The 23,452-nt window shown below is 58.3% G+C and overlaps 1 protein-coding gene across 1 annotated transcript in view; it reads left to right on the forward strand.

Moving 5' to 3' along the window:
- The window catches only part of PTPRN2 (protein tyrosine phosphatase receptor type N2), a 606,978-nt gene that overhangs the window by 523,007 nt on the left and 60,519 nt on the right, over window positions 1-23,452 (forward strand). Inside the window, exon 11 of the mRNA XM_059395999.1 lies at window positions 6,619-6,813. Within this exon, the coding sequence (XP_059251982.1) occupies window positions 6,619-6,813 (195 nt within the window). The remainder of the gene's footprint in view (window positions 1-6,618; window positions 6,814-23,452) is intronic.

Raw genomic sequence — 23,452 nt, forward strand, 5'->3', positions numbered from 1 at the left:
ATCCTGGTCACGTCTGCACGTGGGTCTCTACACAGCCTGGGGGCTGTCTCCTGCCTGCGTTCTCCATCTCCAATGGATTTCTCTTTCCGCTGCAGGATTTTCCCTAAAACGCTAGTGATCTGACCGTGGATGGCTGCTGTGGGAAGGTCTCCCACGAAACTGCGTCACCTTCTCATTGTGCACACACGGTCTCCTCGGGAACGTGAAATGGTCTGCATCTGTTTTCTTCTTCTTTTTAAATAAGAGTGACTTACCACTTATTACATGGCAGGGACAATATTTTCTTTTCTTTTTTTTTAGATTTTATTTATTTGACAAACAGAGATCACAAGTAGGCAGAGGCTGGCAGAGGGTGGGGAAGCAGGCTCCCCGCTGAGCAGAGAGCCCGATGTGGGGCTCGATCCCAGGACCCTGAGATCATGACCTGAGGCTTTAACCCACTGAGCCACCCAGGCGCGCCTGCATCTGTTTTCTCAAGAACTTTTTTTGCACCGTGGCAGGTGGGGGCACAGCAAGAGGGGACAGAGCAGAGATGCGCAGATGGGTGGACCCCCAGAAAGACCTGGAACCCATCTCCAGAGCTGGATAGCCTGGAACTATGGAGCAGCACATTCCCAAAATAAGTGACTGACCCTTTCGCTCTCTGGAAAACCATTCTCTCATTCACGCCCGCACTGGCGTTTTCTTCCTCATTTGATGAGCAAAGAAAAGCGATTTGGTGAAGCTCCCAGGGGAGGTGAGTCGTGAGCCCGTCGTGAGCTCTCTGTCCCACAGCAGGTGCGCGTGGGACACGGTCCCGAGTAGGTGTGGCTCTCGGGTGCTCGGCACCTTGCGGCAGCATGACTGGGCCCAGGGCGGCCGACTGGGAGCCATCTGAAGGGGGTCGCGTGACTTGCTGGCTGACCCCACGCGTGGGTCTGTGACTCGGAGCCGTTTGACGAGACCTGTCTTTCTCCTCCTTCATAATTAACTGCTTCTCGGTGGTTGAATCCCATGAGTCACGACACGAAGATGGTAATTGTCTTATAAACTCGAAGCGGTCAAGCCGAATGCCATTTTCATTAACGTGGTGCTACCCTGACCATGATTTAAAAACTGAAGTGGATTTAGTCTGGGTTTTAAACGTGGGAAGATTGTTGGTGTTTCACGAGGGGCTGGGAGGCTCAGCACTTCCTTTTCCAGCCAAGGGAAGTACATTTGGGAAAAGTCTGCGGTGCTCAGCACACGGTGTGCCCCGCACAGGCCGTGCCGGGGTCCCCGCGGAGCGCTGGCCTGGAGGGCGAGGGCTGTCGTGATCTTCCCGGTTCCCGCCCTGGGGGCGAACACCCACGATGGGCCTGCCTCTCCTTTCACGGCATCCATAGCCCAACCGCAGGGACCTGCCTCACGGGTGTTGGGGATCCCCGTTGTGCTTGCTGCCGGGATGACAAATCAGAGGCACTCGGGTGGCCCTGGGCCAGCCTCCAGGTTTCTTCCGGAGCTTGTCTGCGTTCTCTGTTGAGCGGTGCCCGTCCTCTCTTGCTCAAGTGAAACCGCCCTGTGGATGGCCATGGCCCTGTATGTCAGACTGTCGCTTGGTGACGCGGCGCTTGTCGCGGCCGACCGAGTCTCTGCTCTGTCCTACACGGGCCCCCCGCAAGCCTGACGGTAAATGCGGGGCAGGGAGAGCGGGGAGCGCTGGGGCCCGATGGCATTTCTGGGTAACGGAAACGAATGCTGCAAACTTCAAATTACATTTTAAATAATGTTTATGCCCAACCCATCGCTGCCCCATCACAGCCTGTGGGTCCGAGAGGTCACCCCTCCACGTGTCTCTGTGTGACCTGCAGCTGCCTCTCCAGGTGCCGATGAGACTTTGACGGGAAGAGTGTGGCGTTGCCTACAGGCCAGTGGAACTTCCTGGTCTGAAGGGAGGGCAGAACCTCTCCCTCTCCCCAGGCAGCTCTGCTGAGAGAATCGCATTTGCACAGTGCAGGACCCTATGCCTGACCCCGACCTGACCCTGACCCTGCACCAGACTCAACCCTGCACCTGAGCCTGTGCCTGACCCTGGCCTGACCCTGACCCTGCACCAGACCCTGACTTACACCTGACCCAGCACCTGATCCTGAGCCTGAACCAGACCCTGTGCCTGAGCCTGACCGAGAGCCTGGCCCTGCCCTTGACCCTGCGCCTGTGCCTGGTTCTGACCCTGACCCTGCTCCCGAGTCTGCACCTGAGCCTGACCCTGCACCAGACCCAACCCTACACCTCATCCTGAGCCTGACCTTGACCTGACCCTGTGCCTGACCCTGACCCTCACCTTGACCCTGCTCCTGAGTCTGCACCTGACCCTGCTCTTGACCCTGAGCCTGTGCCTGACTCTGACCCTGACCTTGACCCTGACCTGACTCAACTGAGTCAGGCTCCGGTCTGCATTTTGTCTTTTAAAAAGAAATTCGATTATCTTCAGGAAACTTTAATTTTTTAATGTAATAGTACAGAGACTGGTCAGAATACAGAATTTCTACTGTTCCTTTACAAACTGTAATCAACCAAAAGCAGTAACTAAGGGGCCTCTGGTGATTCCCTCAGAGAGGGCAGCGGGCAGAGGGGCGGGTGCTGTCTCCACCACCAGGGTCCCCCAGAGGCAGCGGGCCTGGCATGTGTCCCCTCCTGGCGGACGTTTCCGCGAGGAGCCTCTGGCTTTGTCCCAGATGGACGGGCATGGCCTTGTTGTGTCAGCCCGGAGGGACACCCCAGAGGCCGGGGCTTGCCCCCAGCAGTCCGCGGAGCGGGGCAGGCACTCGCAGCGCACTCTCTCCCCGCGCGCAGGTGGTGGTGATGAGGCCCTGCAGCAGCCCTGGAACCCAGGGACGGGCCGCTGCTCCTCGCCTCGCCTCGGATTCGGAGGACAGAAGGCACTCGGTGCGCCCACGGTCAGAGGAGGGCTGCTCCTCCTTCGCCGGGCAGAGCTCAGACCCCAGCCTCACAGGAGCGGAGATGGCGGCTGGTCCTGTAGGAACCTCTGTCGCCAGAGCTCGCACCTCGGCAAGGGCCGGGCTGCCAGGAGACCCAAACAGCGGGTGGAATTCTCTTCAGACACGTGGGAAGCCTGTGGGACCGGGCGGGCTGTGCACCTCAGCTTCCCTCGGGGCCTCGGCTGTGCAGAAAGCCACACCACTGGCCGCACGGCCGAACAGACAGACAGACCCGCTCGCTCTTCTCCGCGTGCTCCCTGGAGAGCCGACAGCAGCCGGAGAGTGATGGTACCAGGCGCCGCACAGTTTGAAACGTGCACCGACAAGGGCCATCTTCTCCATCGCTCCTGCCGCTAACGCCGTCCACCTGCAAGCTTTAGCCTCTCCGGACGACCCTGGCGGACCTGTGGGGCCTCATCCCGGAAGCCCCCGCCCACCAGCCCCCTTCCCTAAAACACCTGACAGACCTCATGGGCGCTCTGGGCTGGGCCACACGTGCGGGGAGCTCAGGGCCTGCTGGTCCTACTCCGCGGACCTGGCTGGCACCTGGGAAAGGTATGCGCGCACAGCGAGAGCTGAGTAAGTTAATCGTCGCTGATCACAGGCCAGGCCGTGCTGAAGGTGAGCACGTGATGGTACTTAGTCCCCCAGAACCACGGGCTTGCTTGCACGGAGGAGGAACCCGGGACTCAGACAGGCTGGGGGTTTGCCCGAGGTCACACAGCCGTAGGTGCTGAAGCCAGGACCGGAGTCGGAGTTAGGCATTGTCACTCAGGTGCCCCAAACAGGGGACTGACTACCTGGAAGCCAGGGAGAAGGGTCAAAGGCAGAGCTGTTCCGGCATCGGTCTCCTGAGCCCCGGGTGAGTCTCTGTTGGGACAGCAGAGCTGTGCACGTCTCCCTCCGTCCGGCCCCTCCCGGCCCTTGGAAAGCCCAGCACAGCATGCCGGCTGGGAAGGCCAGGGGGCACAGCTGCCGGCGGCCACCCACGTGGGGTCGGGGGGCTCACAGGCCTCCAGGGCACAGCGACCTCAAACCCAAGAACCCACTTCCACCCCAGCCCTCTGGTCAGGAGCCCGTCATTACCTCGACACTCCCTGTCTCGGCGGCTCCTGCGTTCATCATGCAGGAACAGGACAGCAGTCCATCCGACGGCAAGACGGCCCGAGCAGGTGACCCCCGCTTTACCTGCTCGTAAGGACATGACGGAAGAGGCCTCCTCGGTGCGGGAATGCTCCAGCTCTCCCCTCTGGGCCACACCAGGGCGACTGCCACACTTTAGGGGGCCGCTCTCCAAACAGGGTGTCCAGTGGGGGCAGGAGGGCTGCACTGCCATTGCAAGCAGGCTGGAGACCGTTTCTGCTCGGAAGCTTCCTTCTGCTTTTAAGAATTTTGTTCTTTAAAGACCTGCAAAGAGCGCCAGCCCTGAGTAATACTGCGGAGTGCTCGGCCCGCGGTCGCAGCCCCATGGGACCGTGTGGGACGCCCAGTGCCCAAAGTCACCGGTCAGACCGGCAGGCCTGTGGGGACGACCTGCTGCCTCTTGAGCTCCAAAATTCTGCACTTTCTTCAGAAATACCTTGGAACTTGCCAAGCCCCTGAGCGTTTGTTTCAGCTTAGAGAATTGTTTTGATTTTGGGGGCTAACATCTACTGATGGATGTCCGAAGACTTTCTCTGCAGCGGGCACCACATGGCGTCCTCTGGCAACGAGGCCGGCGCCTCCATTTTTCAAGTGGAAACACTGGGGCTCCGAGATCTCGCGTGAGGGAGGAACAGGAATCGGGGGCTGGGCCTCCTCCGTCTCCCCGCATGGTTGCAGGGTGGTCACCTAGCTGGTGTGACCCTACCTGGTGTGACGTTGGCTTCTCAGTGACCAAATCTCAGCCCTCCCGAACCTTCCTCACCAAGGGCACTCCTTCCGGAAGGGCACATCTGAACCCCTGGGCCGACCCTGGGTCGTGTTTGTGCTTCGGGTGGAGCTGGTGAATCTTGCAGCTGGACAGGTGAAACCATAGCATTTACCGAAGAAACGCCATTGGTATGATTTCTGCAAAATCAAGTAACATCCCGCGAGCAGCCAGGGCGAAGATGTGGTCCTGGTACCACCTTCCTGTTGGAGTGGCCCACTGTGTCTGGGTTGCTTGGTTTGTGTGTGTGTGTTTGTTTTTAAGGTTCTGAGGGAACCTGGCTTGGTTTTTTAAACAAACTCATCGTGTGAACACCAGGCATGAGCCGGCAAACCCTGAGGGCGGAGGGGCCAGGGGAAGTGCGCTTTCCTTCCTGGCTCTTCCGTTCCGGGGCACGGCGGCCCTTGGTGTGAAGGTCACCCGTCCCTTCGGGGTGCCCACAGCCCTGCTCCGTAAGACCCACTGCTTGGCGGGCGGAGGGGTCCCTCCGCGTACCTGTGCCGGGTGGCACGCACCATGTGGCTCCGGGCGCCCAAGCCGTGCCTCCCAGGGGAGCTGCGCTGGGCAGGCGGGGGCTCTCTTCGCTGTGGTGGCTGTGGCCATGGGAAGGTCTTGAACGGCAAGGGCATGAGGCCCGCGTGAGGGATAAGGAACAAGTGTAGGGGTTCTGGGGGCTTTAGCCAGGCCCTGGGGCACATTGAGCTCGTGGGGGCAGCAGGGTGCGACCCCCCACCGGGCGCCACCACGGGGAAGGGAGAAGCACCCCGGAGCCGTGCGGCTGTCCAGCACCATGCCCCGTGAGTGCATTTTTAACTCCTCTCTCAGCTCAGATTCTCTTACAGAGTTTCTCTTGATATCATTTTAGTTCGGTGGCTCAGGTTACCGTGGTCGTTTCGGGGGCAAAAGGCGGGGATTCATCTGACAAGATGCAGGTATTTTGCTAGTGAGATGTTGGGGGGGAGGTCCTGGCCGGCTCCCTGGTGACAGCCAGGAGCTAGTGTGCGCGCCCCCCCCAGAGTCCCCTGCTTCTGAGAGCCGTCCCCAGCTGTGTGTTCAGACCCCGCCCTGCCTGGGGTCACCTGGGACCCCGTGGGGACCTGACAGCAGCTCTCTTCAGCCGTCATACCCAGGTTCTCCCTTTAATTTGGAGACTTGGTCTTTGCAGGTCTGGGCAGAGAAGCAAACCTCTTCCATTAAACCACAAACTTTCCTTTTTACATGTGTTTTTTTTTTAATTATTTTTATTAACATATAATGTATTATTAGCCCCGGGGGCACAGGTCTGTGAATCATCAGGTTTACACACTTCACAGCACACACCCTCCCCGATGTCCATCCCCCGCCTTCCTCTGTCCTTCCAAGATACCCCATCACCACAGCAGGCCCAGTGTCCTCTTGTCTGCCTGTACGTGTGTGTGTCTGTGTACATGGGTATCGGTGTGTGTCTGTGTGTGTTCGAGATCCGTATAGGTGTGGGAGATCTGTGTGTATTGCGTATGTGTGTATACACACGTGTGCATCTCTGTGTGTGGCCGGGTGTACATCCGTGCACCTGTGTGATATCTGCGTGTGTATCTGTGTGTCGTGTGTCCTTCTATGTGTGGGATATCTGTATGTGTGTGCATCCGTGCACACATGCATGGCCACAGGGCAGACCCCTGTCTGCCCGTGGGCTCTCGGGTCGGGCAGGGCTGGGGGTGAGACCGCGGGCCATGAGGGCACCCTTAACCCACCGTCGCTGTCTCCTAGGAGCTGTGTCGGCAGCGCATGGCCGTGCGCACGTCAGAGCGCCCAGAGGCCCCGCATGCGTCCCGCGTCAACAGCGTCTCCTCGCAGTTCAGCGACGGGCCGATGCCCAGCCCGTCCGCACGGAGCAGCACGTCGTCCTGGTCTGAGGAGCCCGTGCAGTCCAACATGGACATCTCCACCGGCCACATGGTCCTGGTAAGGCTCGCGGCCCTCACCGTCTGGAATCGCCGTTCAGACCATGTGGTCTGGGGCAGGGGGAGAAGGCGCAGGGCAGGGATGGGGAGCTCACGGTGCCGCTCCTGCCACATACACGTCCCCTGCTTCCTGCCATACACCGAGCCTACATACAGTGCGCTGGCCACCGCGGTGAGCCGGTCAGGCAGCCGGGAGGTTGGTTAAAAGCCCAGGGTGTCAGGGCACCCCCGACTCCGTCCCCCGCTTTAAGTGCAGTGAGTGTGGGCACACACACACAGGCCAGATCATGCGTGGGATTCGGCCCTGGGCGCTGTTCTCAGTGGAGGAATGCACATCCGTGAGCGCCTACTGTATGCACTGCTGTCGCTGAGCCTCCGACCAAGAGACGATCGTGGAGCCCTCCCCTCCTTGCGGCTCGTCAGGTGGGGTTTGGGGAGACAACTGTCCCTCACTTGCTGCTGCTACTTAACAGTGGCCGGGCGCACTGGGGGGCCAGAGCCCTTGTGTGGGGGCCGTGCTGTCCATATTCCTCCTGCCCGTCTGGCTCCCTGTCCTGTCCCTCCCCAAACCCTCAGAGGGCCACGCATGGAGAGGCAGATGCTGCCCGCGAAGGGGGCTTGATGTCTGACCGTCACCTAGAGAGACATTCACAATTCTGCTGGCTTTACCGACTCTCCTGAGGCAGAACAGCACGCTCCCGGACCCTCAGGCCTCTCGTGCCCCGTCTCGTGCCTGCAGAGCTGCCGCAGCAGGCCGTTGGCCGTAACACCCCTCCCAGAGACCAAACATTCAGGGACAGCTGGCACAGCCGTCTCATGGCCCGTGATGCGGTGGCAACACTCCGGACCAGGCAGACCGTCTTTGCGGTCCAGTGCGTCCCAAGCATCCAGACGGGCCCTGAACATCATGTTTGTGGTCTTTAAACATGTATTATTTGTGGTAAGTTTCCTTATATGTTTCTGTACCAACGACCTATGCTGGCGACCTTGGACCACAGCCCCGGTGGCCTGGTCCAGTTAGAACGCGGCCACTGCGAACTGGGGCTTCACAGCAGACTCGGGCTTCCCCGGCCCTGGAAGTCGAGGAGCCGCAGCGTGGCTGTCTGCTGAGGCCCCTTCCCTATTCCGAGCTCGCACCATCTCGCCACGTCCGCCAGCCCCGTCCCGCGTTCCCGCGCCGCCGCCGCCAGGGGCCTCCGTCTCGCCCTGCCCCCACCTCTGCTCTAGCAGCCCCAGCCTGTCGGGGGACACGGTCCGCGCACGGTCGGCCCGCGTGGCGTGGCCAAGGGAAGATGACGGCCGGGTGACCACTCGCCCGACCCTCCCCGAGGAAACGTTCGTGTTTGTCCGACAGCTACGTTGTGATCTCCCGGAACTACACGCCACAGACTCGGAGACCGTCCGGTGAATTCCGCCGGGGCCCGACCGATCCCCGGCACCGGCTGCTCCACGGGTGTCCCGCAGATGTGACCTTGCAACTCACGGTGTGACGGAACCCACGGCTGTTCACCTCTGGACGACAGGGTGGGAGCAGGCGGCACCCCACGGAGTCGGGAGGGAGTGGGCCGACTTTCCCGGGAACCATACTCGTCGCTAAACCCCGGGGCCGGCGTGCGAGATGGGAACGCCGTCTCTGGCCGAGGACGGAGAGCGTGTTTGGAGCAAACAGTGGCCTGGGAAGTTAAAGGGCCAAATGTGGACCCCTCGGGCCAGAGCCCTGTCAGCAGCCGCCGACCCAGCGGTGGGGCTGACCCTGAGAGGAGCGGACCTGGGGACGGGGCTCCCGGAGAAGCGGGTTGACCTAGGGCCAGGCTCCCTTAGGGAAGGGGCCCTCACACCCCAGCGTCTCGGGTCTGGTCACTTCCTGCTGTAGAATCCAGGCTGCCTGGGCAAGGTGCAGTGATCTCTTGCCCGGACGCCACAGGAATAGAATTCTGGGGTTTAACACTCCATCCAGCGAGCAAAAGGACCCTCAGAGAGGAGACTGCTGGCCGCGGGCTCTGCATGGAAGCACGGAGGTCAAGGGCTGACGGGTCGCAGCCACTACTCCGTGATGACAGCACTGAGGGCACTACCTGCTCATCCCTGGGCAGCTGTCATGGCGTAGAAGCTGAGCCCCATGTGCCCGACGGGAAGGACTAACACCCCTGGCCAACGGGTCCGGGGTGGGTGGGTGACCCGCCGAGAAGTGAGTCAGGGAGCATGCGTTGATCGAGGCCTGGAGACTCCACGGGGTTGAGACGGGAGAGGAGGGGCTGGGGCAGGGAATGGCGAAGGAATTCTCTGGTCCCTCTCGGGAGCTGGTTTCCTGTGCAGGCCCGGGGCCTTGGAGCCGCCCTGCTGGGGCACCAGAGGTTGCTCGAGAATGGGGTCCCGGCAGGCCAGGTTCATGGACCCCAGCCTTCGGCGAGTGGAGGGGGCGGCAGTGGATCTGGTCTGGACGTAGTCTTGGGGCCATGGGGGGCGCAGGGTCCAGTGGAGGGGGACGCCGTGCGTTTGCAGGAGGCAGGGACAGCTGGGAATGGGGCCGTGAGGCAGGAGGCCCCTGGCAGGTCTCTGAAGAACTGTCTGCAAGGGAGCGTGGAGCACTGAGTCGGGGCTGAGAGCAGAGCCCCGGAGAACACGGCCCCGTGAAGCCGACCTTACGAAGCCTTTACAAACGTCCCACCTTGAGTCCGTGAGGGACAAGATCAAGAACCCCCTTTGCGTGTCATTTTTAAGACGTCTGTCCCATAGCCCATCTGTCCTCAGAAGTGGAGCCTGGCTGGTCTGTAGATGCCGAGAGCCGGTCCCCGCTCTGAGAGTCATCGAGGGCCAGGAGCCTGCCCCGAGGCCGGTGTGCAAGCGCGGCACACGGACGAGCCGTGAACAGCCGCGAGGGCGCGTCCGCCGTGTCCGCAGTACGGACCCTCCCTTCTCCCCTGACGAGAAGCCGGGGTGCCGGGGCACAGCCGGCTTCATGCTTTCTGCGTTGTGGAGTAAGGGAGAGGGAAGCTGGCTGAGGAAACAGCGCTGAGCCCCGTCAAAGGCAAGGACTGTGAGGCTTGCACCCCCGTTACCCTCGGAGACAAGAGGCCGCTTGCATAACGGCCGCTGCCCGGAAGCCATGCAGGGGCAAGTGATGCGTGCCCGTGTCACAGATGGAGACCACAGGACCGAGTGCTGCTACGTGGAAGTGAATCTCCCAACATCGGGAAGGACGAAAGGCCTCGCGTCATCAAGAACGGGAGAACCAGCTGCAGCAGGAGGTTTGGCGACCGAGGGCTGCAGAAAGCCTACGAGGGGCGCAGAACATCGTGTCCACCGTGGGGATGGCCCAGGGGCTGGCAGAGCTCCTCCGCGCCCACCTTGCCACCAGTAACCCCATCCTGCGTGCCCCACATTTGTTCTGGAGCCTTGATGGCCAACATTTACACCTTGAGTGGTAGCTCCTCTGGCCATTCCTGTCTGACCGGCCTCTGCGGCTTCACACTCCTTCGTGTTGTCGATGGCGCAAGTCACTGCTCACCTAGGAAGGCCGGCTGGAGATGCTCGGGTGCTGGACTGGGTGGCGGAGTGGGGCCCATGTGGATGCTGGCCGGCCTTGGGCACCTTCATCCTTAAAACCAGTACATTGTAGTCTTTCTAAAAGGACGTGCTTCTGTGGTGCCCCTTCCCTGGCCCTGCTCTCTAGGCCAGAGCGAGTGCCCACAGCACCCTGGAAGCCATCCTCATGGTGAGGGACAGGCCCCTTCCCCAAAGCCAGCTGGAGACCTTTTGTGACAAATAAGTAACAGCCACTCAGCACCGAACACCGTCCTGCACATGTCCCGGCGTCTGAGAGACGGCTCCACGGGGCACTCGCGGCCGACTCTGCTCGTCTTCGCGGACCCATGATCTCCTGTTATCCCACGTACAATAACTTATTTATTTTATACTGCTGAGGGTGATTCAGGCAGTTTTCAAATTTTGCACTTCAAACAAACAGCACGGTGAGAAGCACTGCAGGCTGCACTCCTAGAAGACCGTAGGTCATGGAAGAGGCCTCTTGTTTATTTGGAGACGCATCAGCAAACTTCCTGTCAAAACACGTGACTCGCGGACAGTCCCACCAGCTCTGTAGAGAAGGGTGCCTGTGTCCCCTACCCTGCCGCCCTGGGTACTGGCCACCCTTCGTTTTTGCTCTGGGATGTAGAAAAGGCTGCTATTATAAGGCAGTTTTAATCTGCATTTCTCTCACTGTGCATGAGATTGGGGAACGTTTCCTGCATTTGGGAACTATTTATTGGTCCTTGCAAGAATGGCCTCAGAAGTGTCCCTCAAGGCCTGCAGGGCTGCCGGCCTCCGAAGCCCACTGAGGACGCGGTTTGCAGGTTTGCATAGCGCGAGCCGTGGATGCCCACGGGAGTGTACTGCCTTCGAAACCAGGTTACTCTTGTCTCTCCTCTGTGTGGCCAATATGACCCCCCGTGAGAGAGACTCTGCTGGCAGCTGACTTGGTCAGAGTTTCAGTAAGAGCAACAGCGAAGAGCCCTCTGCAAGGTCACCCTGGGACCGAGGTCGGCACCAGCAAGTCGGAAGGCAGGCAGGCTCCGCGCCTTAGGACGCGCGTCTCCTGTGCGCGGGAACGGGCCCAGTGCTGTCAGCCGGGCAAGGTGCGCCATTTCAGTTTCCAAAAATAACTTGTCCGGTGACATCAGTGAGAAGAGTGCCCCTGAAAGGCATGGGTGGCTGGCTGCTGTGGGGTCTTTGGGCCTCGGAGGACCCGTTCTGGGGGCGGACAGGGCAGAGATGTAGTTCCTGACCTCCTGGAGGCTGGGGATCTAGGATCCAGGTGTGGGCAGGGCCGGTTCTGCCGAGAGCCGCTGTCGCGGCGTGTGGATGGCCGTCTTCTCCCCGTGTCCACCCACGCTCGTCCCTCTCTGTGTGTCCGTGTCCTGATGCCCCCCCCCTTACCAGGACACCCGTCACATCAGGCCTGGGCCATCCTGGGGGCACCTCACTTCACCTTCACTACCGCCTTGAGGCACCTTCTGCAAGTACGGTCACGCCCTAAGGCCTGGGGGACGGGCTTCTGTGCTAGGAGGAGGCGGGCCCCACAACGAGCCCAGACACGTGCTGCTGCTTGAACTACCCTGTGTCTTCTGCAGCTTGAAGCAGGTGACAGGCCCCAGTCTTTCCCGTCACCGTCGTGTCCCCCGTGCTCTGCAGGGGCTCAACCATCAAGAACGTGCTCGTGCCGGGCTCTGCCTCCCGAGAGCTGTGCCAGGACCAGAAGGAGAGGCTGCCAAACCAGTCACGGCTCCTCCTTCCAGGCACGGCTCTGGTTTCCCTTTCTGAGCCGAGCCTCCGGCCCGCCGCTGCCCCTCCGGGAGAAGGCAGCTCTGCAGGCCGCCCGAGGCTCCTTACACAGCTGGGAAGTTGGCGACGCTCATTAGCTTGGTTTTGACACAAGGCAAAGAGTGTCGCTGCTGTTGTTCAGTCTTTGGGGGGGGCACGGATTTACTATATTTTTGGTGGGGAGGTGTGATTTGCTGTGCTATTTTTAAAAATCTGCTTTACTGTTCGGAATGCTAGGGTGATACTAGCACGTGTCCCCCGCCGGTTAGATCTTCTCGTAGTGAGTAAACTGGGGAAAGCAGAGTGAGTCAAGTCAGGGGCCCAGGTGCATCTGTCGAACTAAATCAAGTATCAAACACTAAGCTCGGCAGTTAGTAGGTCTACACGTTAACATTTATGAGGGGAAGAAATCGAAACCGATGCCCCAAACCGGGCCTGGAGTGCGTTCCCTCGCATCCACGTGAACGGGAAGCACTTCCTGCGGGCCCAGCGGCCTCACACCCACCTGACAGGGTGAGCCAAGAAGGGCTGCGCGTCCCTCTGGCCTATTCAGCGCCCCCAGACCTCCGAGGTCGGCAGGCAGTGCGAGGAGGGGCCGGCAGAGCGTCAGTCCACGCCCGGTGGAGCGACGGACTGTGCATGCCCAAGTTACCGTGGAAGATGAACGCTCTCTAAGAAGGAGTTTGGGGAGAAGGAGTTTGGGGCATGGCCCCAAGCCTGTGGTTCCACAAATAACCCGCGCGCAGACAAGCGTCCATTAAGTTCACTCATCTCGTGTCCTTAGCGTTACGTGCGGCTCGTGGACATCACAGGGTCGGACGGAGATTGTCTGAGCCCACGTGAAGCACATGATTGGTGTTTACAATCTCTCTGCAGTGAAGAGGGGCGAACGTCTAGGAAGCACTGAATACGGCCAACTGCCAGATCGTGCTCTGTTGCTGGAAGACGTCCGTCGTGGAAATGTGGGGTGGCGGGGAGACTGAGGAGGGGAGTCGGCCCTGAGGGGTACCAGGCGCAGTGTTAGCCAGGAAGGAGCCGCTGTTTGGGGTGGGCGGTGGACGGAGTGGGCACCGGCACGGCTCCTCGGAGCCCCGAGTCTGGGCCCGGGGCTGGAGTCTGTGGCGGACGAAACAGGGAGTCCGTGTGTAAACCTGGACCACATCCCAGCCAGAGGGAGCCCCCGCATGCGGGCCTGGGCTTGGTCCTGACATGACTGCTGTGGTTTCCTGAAAACAGGAGAAGTGACATTCACTGGTTCACTCCACTTGTGTTCATTGGCTAGGAGGTGAGAGCGACCATGACAAACGGGCCAGGAATGTTCTTTCTCACTCCTCACGCTGGCATCACAGATCTGCCAACGGGCAAAGTCTCGCTGACATTCCTTCGTTCCTTCAAAAGTCCTGCTGTCTTTGATGCCGTAGCTGTTGAGAAGATTGTTTGTGACCAGCCCCGTGGCTGCCTTTGTGGGTCTCCCCACGTTCTTCCTGAACCCTGCACCTCTGTCGTCCCAGATTCTTCCTGCGCCCGCTCTGGGTGCAGACCTACTTTTTTTTCCTTTGGCCCCAGCTTTACTGTACTCCGCCCTCGGAGAATCCCTGCTGTGCATGGGTCCCCAGGAAGGACAGTCACTCACAACTGACGTGGGACGGTCTGTGCTCTCTGCTCTTGGGGAAGCATCCGTCGTGGTGCTCCCATGGCCCTCACGTCTCTTCCACGTGTCTTCACAGGTCTCTTGTCACCCCTCCACCCCCGTTCCAGGGCACTCCCTCGGGTGTGCTGTCCAGTTTGCCTGTTTCTCTTCCGCAGCGTCTAATCGATATGTGACCACCCATCGCACGGGTAACTCCAAGGGGCGTCTTCTTCATTTGTGGTTGATGTCTTTATTCGTTCTTGAATCTGTCTGCCATACTGTTCTCGCCTCTTCAGTCCCCACTGCAGTATCTTCAGTCATTGTAAATCCAGGATTTGATGGTTTCTGTCTAATGCTTCTGTCATCCAGGTTCTTCTGAAGCTGATCCTGATCTTGATGTGTTTGCTGAGTTGTTTAGGGGGCGAGTTTGCTGTCTGCTGTGTTCCATCACGTCCAGCTTTCAGAACTTGGAGGGTGTTTAACTCGAGAGAGGTCCTGGGTCACTTTGCCGCACAGTCTAGGTTCCCATTAAACCAGGACCATCTTTGTATCAGTTCCTCATCTGGAGATTTACAGGCCGCCCACGTACTGTCTAATGTGAGCCTCCGTCTCGTTGAGGCCTGTGGTCCAAAGCCTTCCCATTCTGGATCCATGTGGAAAGAGACATGCTTTCTTGTGGCGTGAGCAAGCCCTTTCCCTGGGAATGAGTTCCTCCCAGGGTCCTGGGACGACGGATGCTTCCCCAAGAGCAGAGAGCACAGACCGTCCCACGTCAGTTGTGAGTGACTGACCTCCTCACCTTCCACCTGGCAGGGTTTCCCCAAGACCCCTCTTGGACAGCAAGAGCAAGACACCCTGGGTCTGAGGGGCTGGAAACTACACGCCCCGCCGTCTCGCAAGGGCTTGAGGGCCTGCAGGTCATGAGCTAACCAGTCCATTCACCACCTCATTCTGGATCTCCGAGGACGTCCCTTCATCTTATGGGGAGCTGACTGTGCCGTTTATGCAGCACTTCTACGTGCTCACGGGGAAGGCTCCTCGGGACACCTCACTCCTCATGCCTCTGGGAACATGAGACTTAAAGCAGGTTAAACGTAGGGAACACAGGGAAAACGCGCAGCCCCGTTTGATTTCACACCGCCTTGACGGTAGCATCTGAGAGCCAACTTCATGTTCTGCATTATGAGGAAGACATGATGGCAAGCTCTTGTCAAAGAAAGCCTGACGGTGGCCTCATTCGGACTGGTTCCCACGCTTCCCCCACCATCTGCAGGCAAAGGGGTTACGTGCTTCCGGAAGTGTTCCCACACCCGTGCATCCAAACTAAGCCGTCCGTGGGTGTGCACTGCCCAGAGTCTTGAACCCTTGATGCCAACGGATGGTGGCCCTGGAGGTGTTCCAGATGGTACCTTGTTGCGGTGACAATAAAGACAGCTGTGGGCAGGGGTGGCTCCAGGCTCCATGGCTGCACTAACGGGGCCAGGAGAGCGGGTGGTGCGATGTCTGACAGCGCATTCTCACTTCACGCATCAAACCCAAGAACTCATGGGCGTGGGATGCGGGCCGTCCACTGTCGGATCGGCAGCTGAGCTGGAAGATTAAAAATATATTTGATAGTCTTACCTCTAACTTCTCAGCCTAAAAGTGAAGATATTTTCTGATAGATCAACTCACCTCTCTTTGCTACTTTGAGCTCCTTGTTTCAAAGACATCGACGGAAGACTGAAGCCCATCAGCTCCCAGCTGTGGTGGCCGACTGATTGCTGCTGTTCCGTGCTCCACACTGTGTGTCAGCTGTCCTGCTGCTGCCAGGACGCTGTGGGAAAGTCAGGGACACTCGGGCCTCTTCCAGGGGAAAACAAATGCGGGGTCTTCTGTGAGCTGCTGGCATCTGCGCCGTGGGCTGGTCCCCATTCCTGTTTATTGCCCGCAGCACGTAGCCTGTTGGTTCTAGGACAGCAAAGCTCCAGAAAACGCTCTGGACCCAAGGAGCGCTCTCAGAATTCCTGCAAGCGTGTCCCGACAACGCGCTGTGGCAGGAGCCAGCATTGCCCGTCCACGCCTGGGAGGGAAGTTCTGTGTCTGTGTGGCAAGCCGACGTCACCTCACTGCCTCACTGCGACTTTCTGTTCTCCCTGAGCGCTCCCTCAGGAGGTCACAGCAAGGACGTCGTCATCAGTGTGGGGTGCCCAGTGCTGCCCAGGGAGGACCTGCCACCTGGGGGTGGCGGGGCAACCAGCCCCTCCCCCTCGCTCCAGGGCTCTGTCCTCAGACCGCTGTTGCCGTGCTCGTGTCACACCACTGAGGCCACGTGAATTTTGTAGCTGACGCTCCACTTGGGGACGGTAGGTGGACAGCCATTCAGTGCGTGAATCTGCTGGCCCACCGCATGGAGACACCGCTCTTCAAAACCTGCTTCTGAAGAGCTCTAGGAACCAGTGCCGCCTGAGTCACGGACGCCAGTGTAGACAGAGTGGATGGGTGATCTGATTCCTCGATCTCACCTCCTCTCGCTGAGTAGCAGCCATCGGGTAGATGTAGCAGCGGCGACCAGGTGCCCGCACTGCCGCGTAGACGCAGCAGTGGCCATCAGGTACCCCCAGGTCCAGAGATGGCAGTGGGTTCCCCTGGTTTTGGAGACCCTGTTTTTCTACGAGAATTTGTTAACAGAGGCCTTTTCAGGGTTTGGTTGTCCTAGGACTGCATTTTCGTGACATGTTTCCTCTTGTGTCCCTGTCTTTGTGTTTCCTGTCAACTCTTTGGAACCCAGCGTTGGTTTCCTGCTGGATTTTGTACATGAATGGAGTCTCTACATAACTTGCGTCTTTAGGTATTTTTTGTATGTCGAAGGGACATGGTTACAGCTGAAATCAAATTCTCATGTTCTCATTTAATAAAGAGCATATTAATTTATATCAACAGGGACTTGTTGTAAAACTCTTTGCAAACACATTCTTTCACATCACTGAAGTAATCTTAGAAATAAGTAGAAATGTGGCTTTGTCGGGCGGCTTTCTTCTCCAGTTAAAGTGTTCTGATTTCTTTCTACATCAGAGTCCGAGAAACGTGAACTTCCTTTGTAAAAGTTAACATCAGTGTCTGCGCAAAACCGTAGTCAAACTTCGATCTTCCAGATGGAGTGATTTACTTAATGTGACACACAGAGACTTGGCATGGGGGAGGAGAGAAGGGGACCGTCGGGTCCCGGCGTCTCTGCGGAGTCCCCTGACTCCCGGCCCGTCGTCGGTAGAAGCCGGACGCCGTCGCAAGAGTGCTCTTGCTTAAGAAAGAGTTGTCTCAAGAGTTCAACATGCCGTGGGCAGACGTTTTAAACTCTTAAAAAGCAGAAATCAGCAGAAATATCATAAAGCCGAACTACTTTTTCTTTAGACGTGTGAGGACTGAGGGAGCTGCCAACGGCAGATGGGTGTTTAAAATCGCGACGCCGTCAGTGGAGGGCTTGCGGGGCCCGGTGCTGGCTGTCGTTATTGTCTGCACAGCAACGTCACGAAAAGAAGAGAAGCGCACAAAAGATATTTGGTAAAGGCAGGTGGTCTGGATGAATAATGTTCCTTTCATTAACATAGTTCCCTTATTAACTGTATAATTAATTGTGCATAGCCCAGGGAGGCTGTGGAAATTGCATTTTGAGATGTATCAAAGCGGACTTACGCTTCAAACTTGCATGCAATTTACCGTTAATGCAGCCAGAGATGGAAGCCTCAAATCTGTAATTATTACTTACTATTTGAATGACAAGCAAAGAATTTTATCAGCAGAGTTTTAAATGAAAGAGGATTAGCCGCTAATGTTGAAACTGTTAATCTTTCTTATGAAAATAATTTCGAAGAAAATGTTTTAGTGGAAAGAAAGGTTTGAAGAAAGCACGTGCCGTTAAAACAGCTGCTTTCTGCGACCCCGGGTGCATTTGTCCCCATTGACGGCGGGGTGCAAATATTTTTAAAAGTGAATGAATATTTTATAGGGCCCAGAGCTGCTCGTGCATTCAGGGAACAGATTATGCAATATTCCCAAATATCCCAGCAAAGGTGAGAGGGTCCGTCAGCCAGCCAGAGGAAGGAGCCAGAGCTGAAAAACTTAAAACATATGAGAATATGTTAAAAGCAATGGAAATCTGCTTAATAGTCTAGAAATCTGCCTTTCCTCACTTCTGAATGCTCCTGTGAGTTGAGATCGTAAATGGTAAATATTGTTCAAAGAAAACCGTTAGACGGAGCACTGGGATCCATCTGTCCAGGAAGATTTCATCGGTGACACTGCCGAGACTCTTGCCGTGGACGCAGGTGTCCCCCACACGGGCCCTGCTTCCGACCACCGGCGTCCCGGGTTGGCGACACGGACACGTCCCGCAGTCTCGGGAGGGGAGTCCTACAGCAAATATTTGTTGACGGCCGAGGCTGTGCCAGCCTTCCTGCTGGTAGTGGAGAGACTGAAGGGGTAAAATAATTGGCCTGTTGGGAGCACCTAAAATGTGGCTCACATTTATTTTTTTGTCCTGCTTTTCCCGACTGAGTTGAGGACGTGGACTAAAATACTAAATTTATAGCACCATCGGGTGAGCGCCTGGTGTTGCCACCAACAGGGGAAGGCTGTGTTTGGGTTTCTAGAAGCCCAGGAAGCGTGGCGTGGGAGGGCAGGTTCCCTTTTAGGGCCCGTGGCAACTCCACGTGTGTTCTGGGCTTCAGGCCACGCTAGAGCCACGCACGGACGGCGGACTCGTGGGACATGGGGCTCTGTGGCAGTTCCTCGGAAACTCTGGGCTGCCCCCCGCGTGGTGCCCAAAGAGCACAGGCAGGGGGTGTTCCGGGGAGCAGAGGGGGTTCTCTTTCCATGCCCTCAGAAGTCTCATGTTCTCCCTTCTTGGTTTCAGTCTTTAAAAGATTAAAAAAAAAATACACTTTAATGCACGGATCCCTCATTCTGCTCCTATCCACGGACCTCTCATGGAATCGTTCGGTGTCACGTGGAAGCAGCTCTGGGGACGCGGCGGGGGCGTCCCGGCGGGGGCCGCGGGTCGGCAGGAGCCAGCACCGCGTCTCCCCTGCCCAGCGCGCGGCCCCTGCCCTCCCCGGCCCCGGGCCCGGCCACACTCACACACCTGAGTCCACCTGGGGAACCGCCGTCCGCGCGTCTGCGTGCATCAGGCGCTTGGGGCCGTGTGGCTGTAGGATTGTACGTTTGAACCAGGAGCTGAGCTGTTGATTCTCTGCGGCTCTTCGGACACACGTGGTGACGTTGACAACCGTGTAGGGCAGCGGCCATCCGCACATTCGTCCACGCTGGGGAAGCATGCAGGGTGCTGGACATGCCAGGAATGCGGACGGAACGTGCCGGACTTTACCCCGACGTTTGACTTGGGGTAGATGAAGGCTGTGACCCTGTTTCTCCGACCAGCTCGGCGGGACCTTGCCCTGCCGCGGCTGGGCATCCGGTGAAGGCATGGCCTGGCTGCAGGACATCATACAAGGTGCAGGTCCCGGAAGCCGAGGAGCGGCGGACGGAGCAGCGGGGGAAGCAGACGCGCGGTCTCTGTCGGACTCGGGTCCCCTGCTTGCCCGTGAGTGAACCTCAGCACTCGGCTCCCGGAATACAGGACGCCTCCGCCCCTTCCGCCGTGCCCTCCGCCGCTGCCGTTGTCCCCAGATGTCCCCGCGCCTCGTGTGCGGACAGTCCCTCTTGTGCGCTCGGTCTCCACCTGGGGTGAGCGTGACCTTTTAAAAGCATCTTTCCCATTATGTGCCTCCTTTGTTTAAAACACCCCAGCGGGTTCCCGCCGCTCTCACTGCAGACCTCAGGCTCCCCGGCGGCCGGCGGGCTCCCCTGGGGTCGGGGCACAGGCTCCCCCGAGGCCGGCGGCCGGCAGGCTCCCCTGGGGTCGGGGCACAGGCCGCCACCCCGCCTCGCTCCCTTCTCTCCTGCCGCGCTGGCCTTCTCTCTGTGGCTAGACTACGCCAGACCCGTCCCCACCCCGGGCTCTCACTCTGGCTGCTCTGTCTCCCTATGATACCCCTCATTTCGGAGACAAGGAGACCTTCCCGCCCGGCAGGAGACCCTCAGAAATCTGCTCATCAGAGGGGCCTCCCCTCCTGGGGTCCGAGCCCCTGCCTCCCACACCCACCCCTCGCCTAATCTCTGCCGCGCGTTCTTACCGCTCTGTGAAGTCGCCATTGTAACCGTGTTCGTGTATCCATCTGCGGCCTGTCCCCTGCCTGAAGAAACCAGCCGCACACGGACTGAGTCTCTGCGGGTCCCCAGACCACATACACACACACGTGCACACACACACACCCCCGTCTCGTCCGACGTGCTCACAACAACGCGAATAATGAATAAATAAGTCACTAAGCCAGCCGTCCCGGGCAGGAGTCTAGACCAGGAATGCAGCTCGGGGCTCGCTCCCCCATTACAGGAGACGTTCCGCGTGCACTCACACCATCAAGGAAGCGCTTTGCCTGACGTTCAGACATCAGCACCTGTGCGTGGACGGGAGGTACGGAGTGATTCTCTTCATTATTTTCCTTCGCTCCTAACTTTCATCTTTGTATTTTAACCTGTTCGTAGAACCTTAATTTCTGAGATGCTGTATAAGATAATAAGACTTATAAAATTGTTTATTTAAGCCCATCCAGCTCCTCGAGGAGTGATGGCCTGAAACACGGGGCAGCGTGACCGCCACCAGCACGCGGCCCCCCCGCCGCCTCCCTGCAGAGCCCGAGTCGCTCCCGCTGCCCCCACGCGCACACAGAACCCCCGTCATGTTGCAGGACGGACCTTCCCCCTTCCTCCTGTTTAGTAAGAGTAGGTGGTAAGGACAGATCTGCTGCTTTCTTGAAGTTTATTAAGTAGAACCTTTTGGGGACAGAAGGTGTTCATTGTTACCTATTCCCATCGAGGTTTTAATTGGGAGTTTTCATCGAGCTGTGGTTTTCTTCCTCCGCCAGTCTGTGGGGTTAATGGCAGTCACGCACGTTCTCGATGAGTGTGTGCTCAGTCCGGCAGAGTGGCCTGCTGCGCGCTTGTGGCACCCCCTGAAGACCACCCCGTGGCCAGGGTAGTTATTGACGGATTCCAGGAAATGACCCACAGGCTCGTCCGCCGCTGTTCAAGGCCTCTCTTTTGTCAATACGATCTCTAGCCATTCTGGACCTTGTTCTAGACGCAGGGTACCAAGACCCCAAATTATAATAACGTTCCCAATTAGTTTGGTTCTTCATAACAAGATGTAATGACTTTCAAGTCCCCTCTGTGGTCGCTTTGCGAGGAGGCCCCTGTGTTCTCCCCGAGCCTCCGGAAGCGCGGGGGACGCGGACGCCGTCTCTGCGCCTGCCTCGGAGACTCCTGCCCAGGGGGCCTCCCAGACATTCTTTGAAAAACATGATGTTTTCTTTAGAGGTTTTGTTTATTTTCCTAGTTCTTGCATATGTTTTATTTTTCAGTTACAAAAGGGATTTTAAATAAAACAGAGAACTCAGTGTTCACAGGCTCAAACCCAGCGTGTTCCTCTGTACTTGGTCGTGTCGCCGTGTTCACCCGCTCCGTGCCTCGCCTGCCTGCGAGCTGGGGACTCTCTCTTAAAGGCTCTCCACTTGGCAGCCTTTGAACTCTTCCCCGCCGTTTTAACCCTTTCACACTTCTGTCACTGCCATCGGCTTGGCGATGACATAACGCGAGAGCGTGCGTTTCTAAGTCACGCGGAGACAGCCCTGACACCCCTCCGCAGGGATTCCGCTGGGCCTCCAGAGCTCCCGGAGGGAGGGTTTGGGGGAAGTGACGAGGGGTCACACTTGCCGGTGACCCGCTGGTCGTTCCTGCTGGTCAGCCTCACCAGGATGAACCAGGCTCACTGCAAAGATGTGTGGAAACGTTCCCTTCCCAGAACGAATTTCCATGGCAGCAATCTTTAAAACGTGATCAGAAGGATTAGATCCCCACGTCTTCCCCCTGTTGCTCACACGTACATCTTTAGGCTTTTTGTACACACGACCCAGAGGCTGAAGGCCAAACTGTGTTTGCTTTTCCCAGGTAAAGTCCGTTTTGACAACACAGGAACATGGTTTGAGTTGGCCTTTCCCGGGTCTGTGGCTTTTTTGCCATTTTTAAGGGTAACGTGTGTCTGTCCGCCAGAGGAACGCGTGTTTGAGCCACCCAGGGAGACCAGCAGTCCCGCGGCAGGCAGGAGGAGGAGCGGGGTTTGGGTGTGTGGTCGGGACCCGCTGGGCCGGCAGGCGACGGCCTCCGTGCAGGGCCCCACTCCGCGGCTTCCTTGTGGTAGAGTCGGGCGGCGATCTGAACACCATCTGGGCGCACGTTTCCTGTTTCCAGCAAGTCTTTCCTAAGCTGAGAAATAACGAGGCTACGCTCTGATCGTTTTACCAGATCTGTACTTCTGGGGACTTGAATGTACTGCGTCAGATCTCATCTGAGTCTCAGGGATCTTCACGTGCCCGCTCAGGGTGCTCCAGAGCGACGTGGCCGTGGGCCTGGAGTGGTTCCGTGCGGGTGGCAGAGCCTCTCCCCTTGCCGAGCCAGCAGCCGGCGCCGTGAGCCCCCCGAGTCAGGACGACGAACCCCCCCGAACTTCTCCGTTCATCTTTTCATACTTTCTGCTTGGAACCCAGACCTCTCGCTGCAGGAAATCAAACATTTAACATCAGCATTTGCCTTTCACGTATTAGCGAAGATAGGTGGCAACGTTAATTTTTAAAGAGGAAAAGGGTCCTCCCTTTGCCCAAACGGCAGCAGAAGCAGCTTACTCCTGCCTTTACAGACGTTCGTCTACTGCTCCCGACCTCAGAGCACAAGACAAGGTCTTCTCACGAGGAAGGGAATGTAAACGAGCTGCGTTCTTCACTCGGACGAGAGGTGTGATTGTCGCAGAGGAAAGTAACGTGCTCACAGGCACCAAGGAAAGAAAGGAATAGAAACAAAGCTTCCCCCATACAAACCGGGTCTCCCGAAGCCCAGCTTGCTTCAGCACACCTTGGCCACGGCGGGCAGGCGCTGGTGTCCGGCAGCGCTGCTGTCGAATGATGCACCACCAGGTGGTTCTCTGCGTGTTTCCTGTGTGAGGACCCACGGCGCAGGTGTCCGGACGCTGCGAGGGCAGTCGGGCGCGGACGTCCGTGGTTTCTGCGTACGCTGGCTGAGGGCACGTGAGTGGAGGTGTTTCACTTCTTCGTCCGTGGGCCTCCTTCCCCGTGAGCGCCGGCGTTCCGTGAGAGGGAGCTGCTCCCACTGTTCTCCAGGGTGACGACGAGCCCACTGGCCGGCATCGCACCCCTTCATCGCCGGTGGTGGGAGATGCTGGAGTGACACAGAACCTGCCCCACGTTTCACAGAACTAATAACCTTTGCTGTCCCTCCGTGCTGCCCTGCGCTGGGCCCAGACGACCCCCGACAACACTGCGCCCCGGCACCCGACGTTCAGAGGTGGGCGGAGCCTTGCCACCTGGCATCGAAGCGTGGACGTGCGCCTGTCGCGTGTGGGGAAACAGAGTAATTTTACTAAGTGGCGTTATTTCCTTCGTGACCCGGGAACCGGTCCCGACGTTGACACTACACATAAGACGACGCCCGGGAAACAGTCCCCCAGCAGGACGCGGGCCGGGGGCACGGAGTGCGAACAGCCACGGGGCATCAGCACCTGCTCTCCACACTGGAAAACGTCTCA

The sequence above is a fragment of the Mustela nigripes genome, chromosome 4, assembly GCF_022355385.1.
Source record: "Mustela nigripes isolate SB6536 chromosome 4, MUSNIG.SB6536, whole genome shotgun sequence".
In the NCBI taxonomy this organism is placed as follows: Eukaryota; Metazoa; Chordata; class Mammalia; order Carnivora; family Mustelidae; genus Mustela; species Mustela nigripes.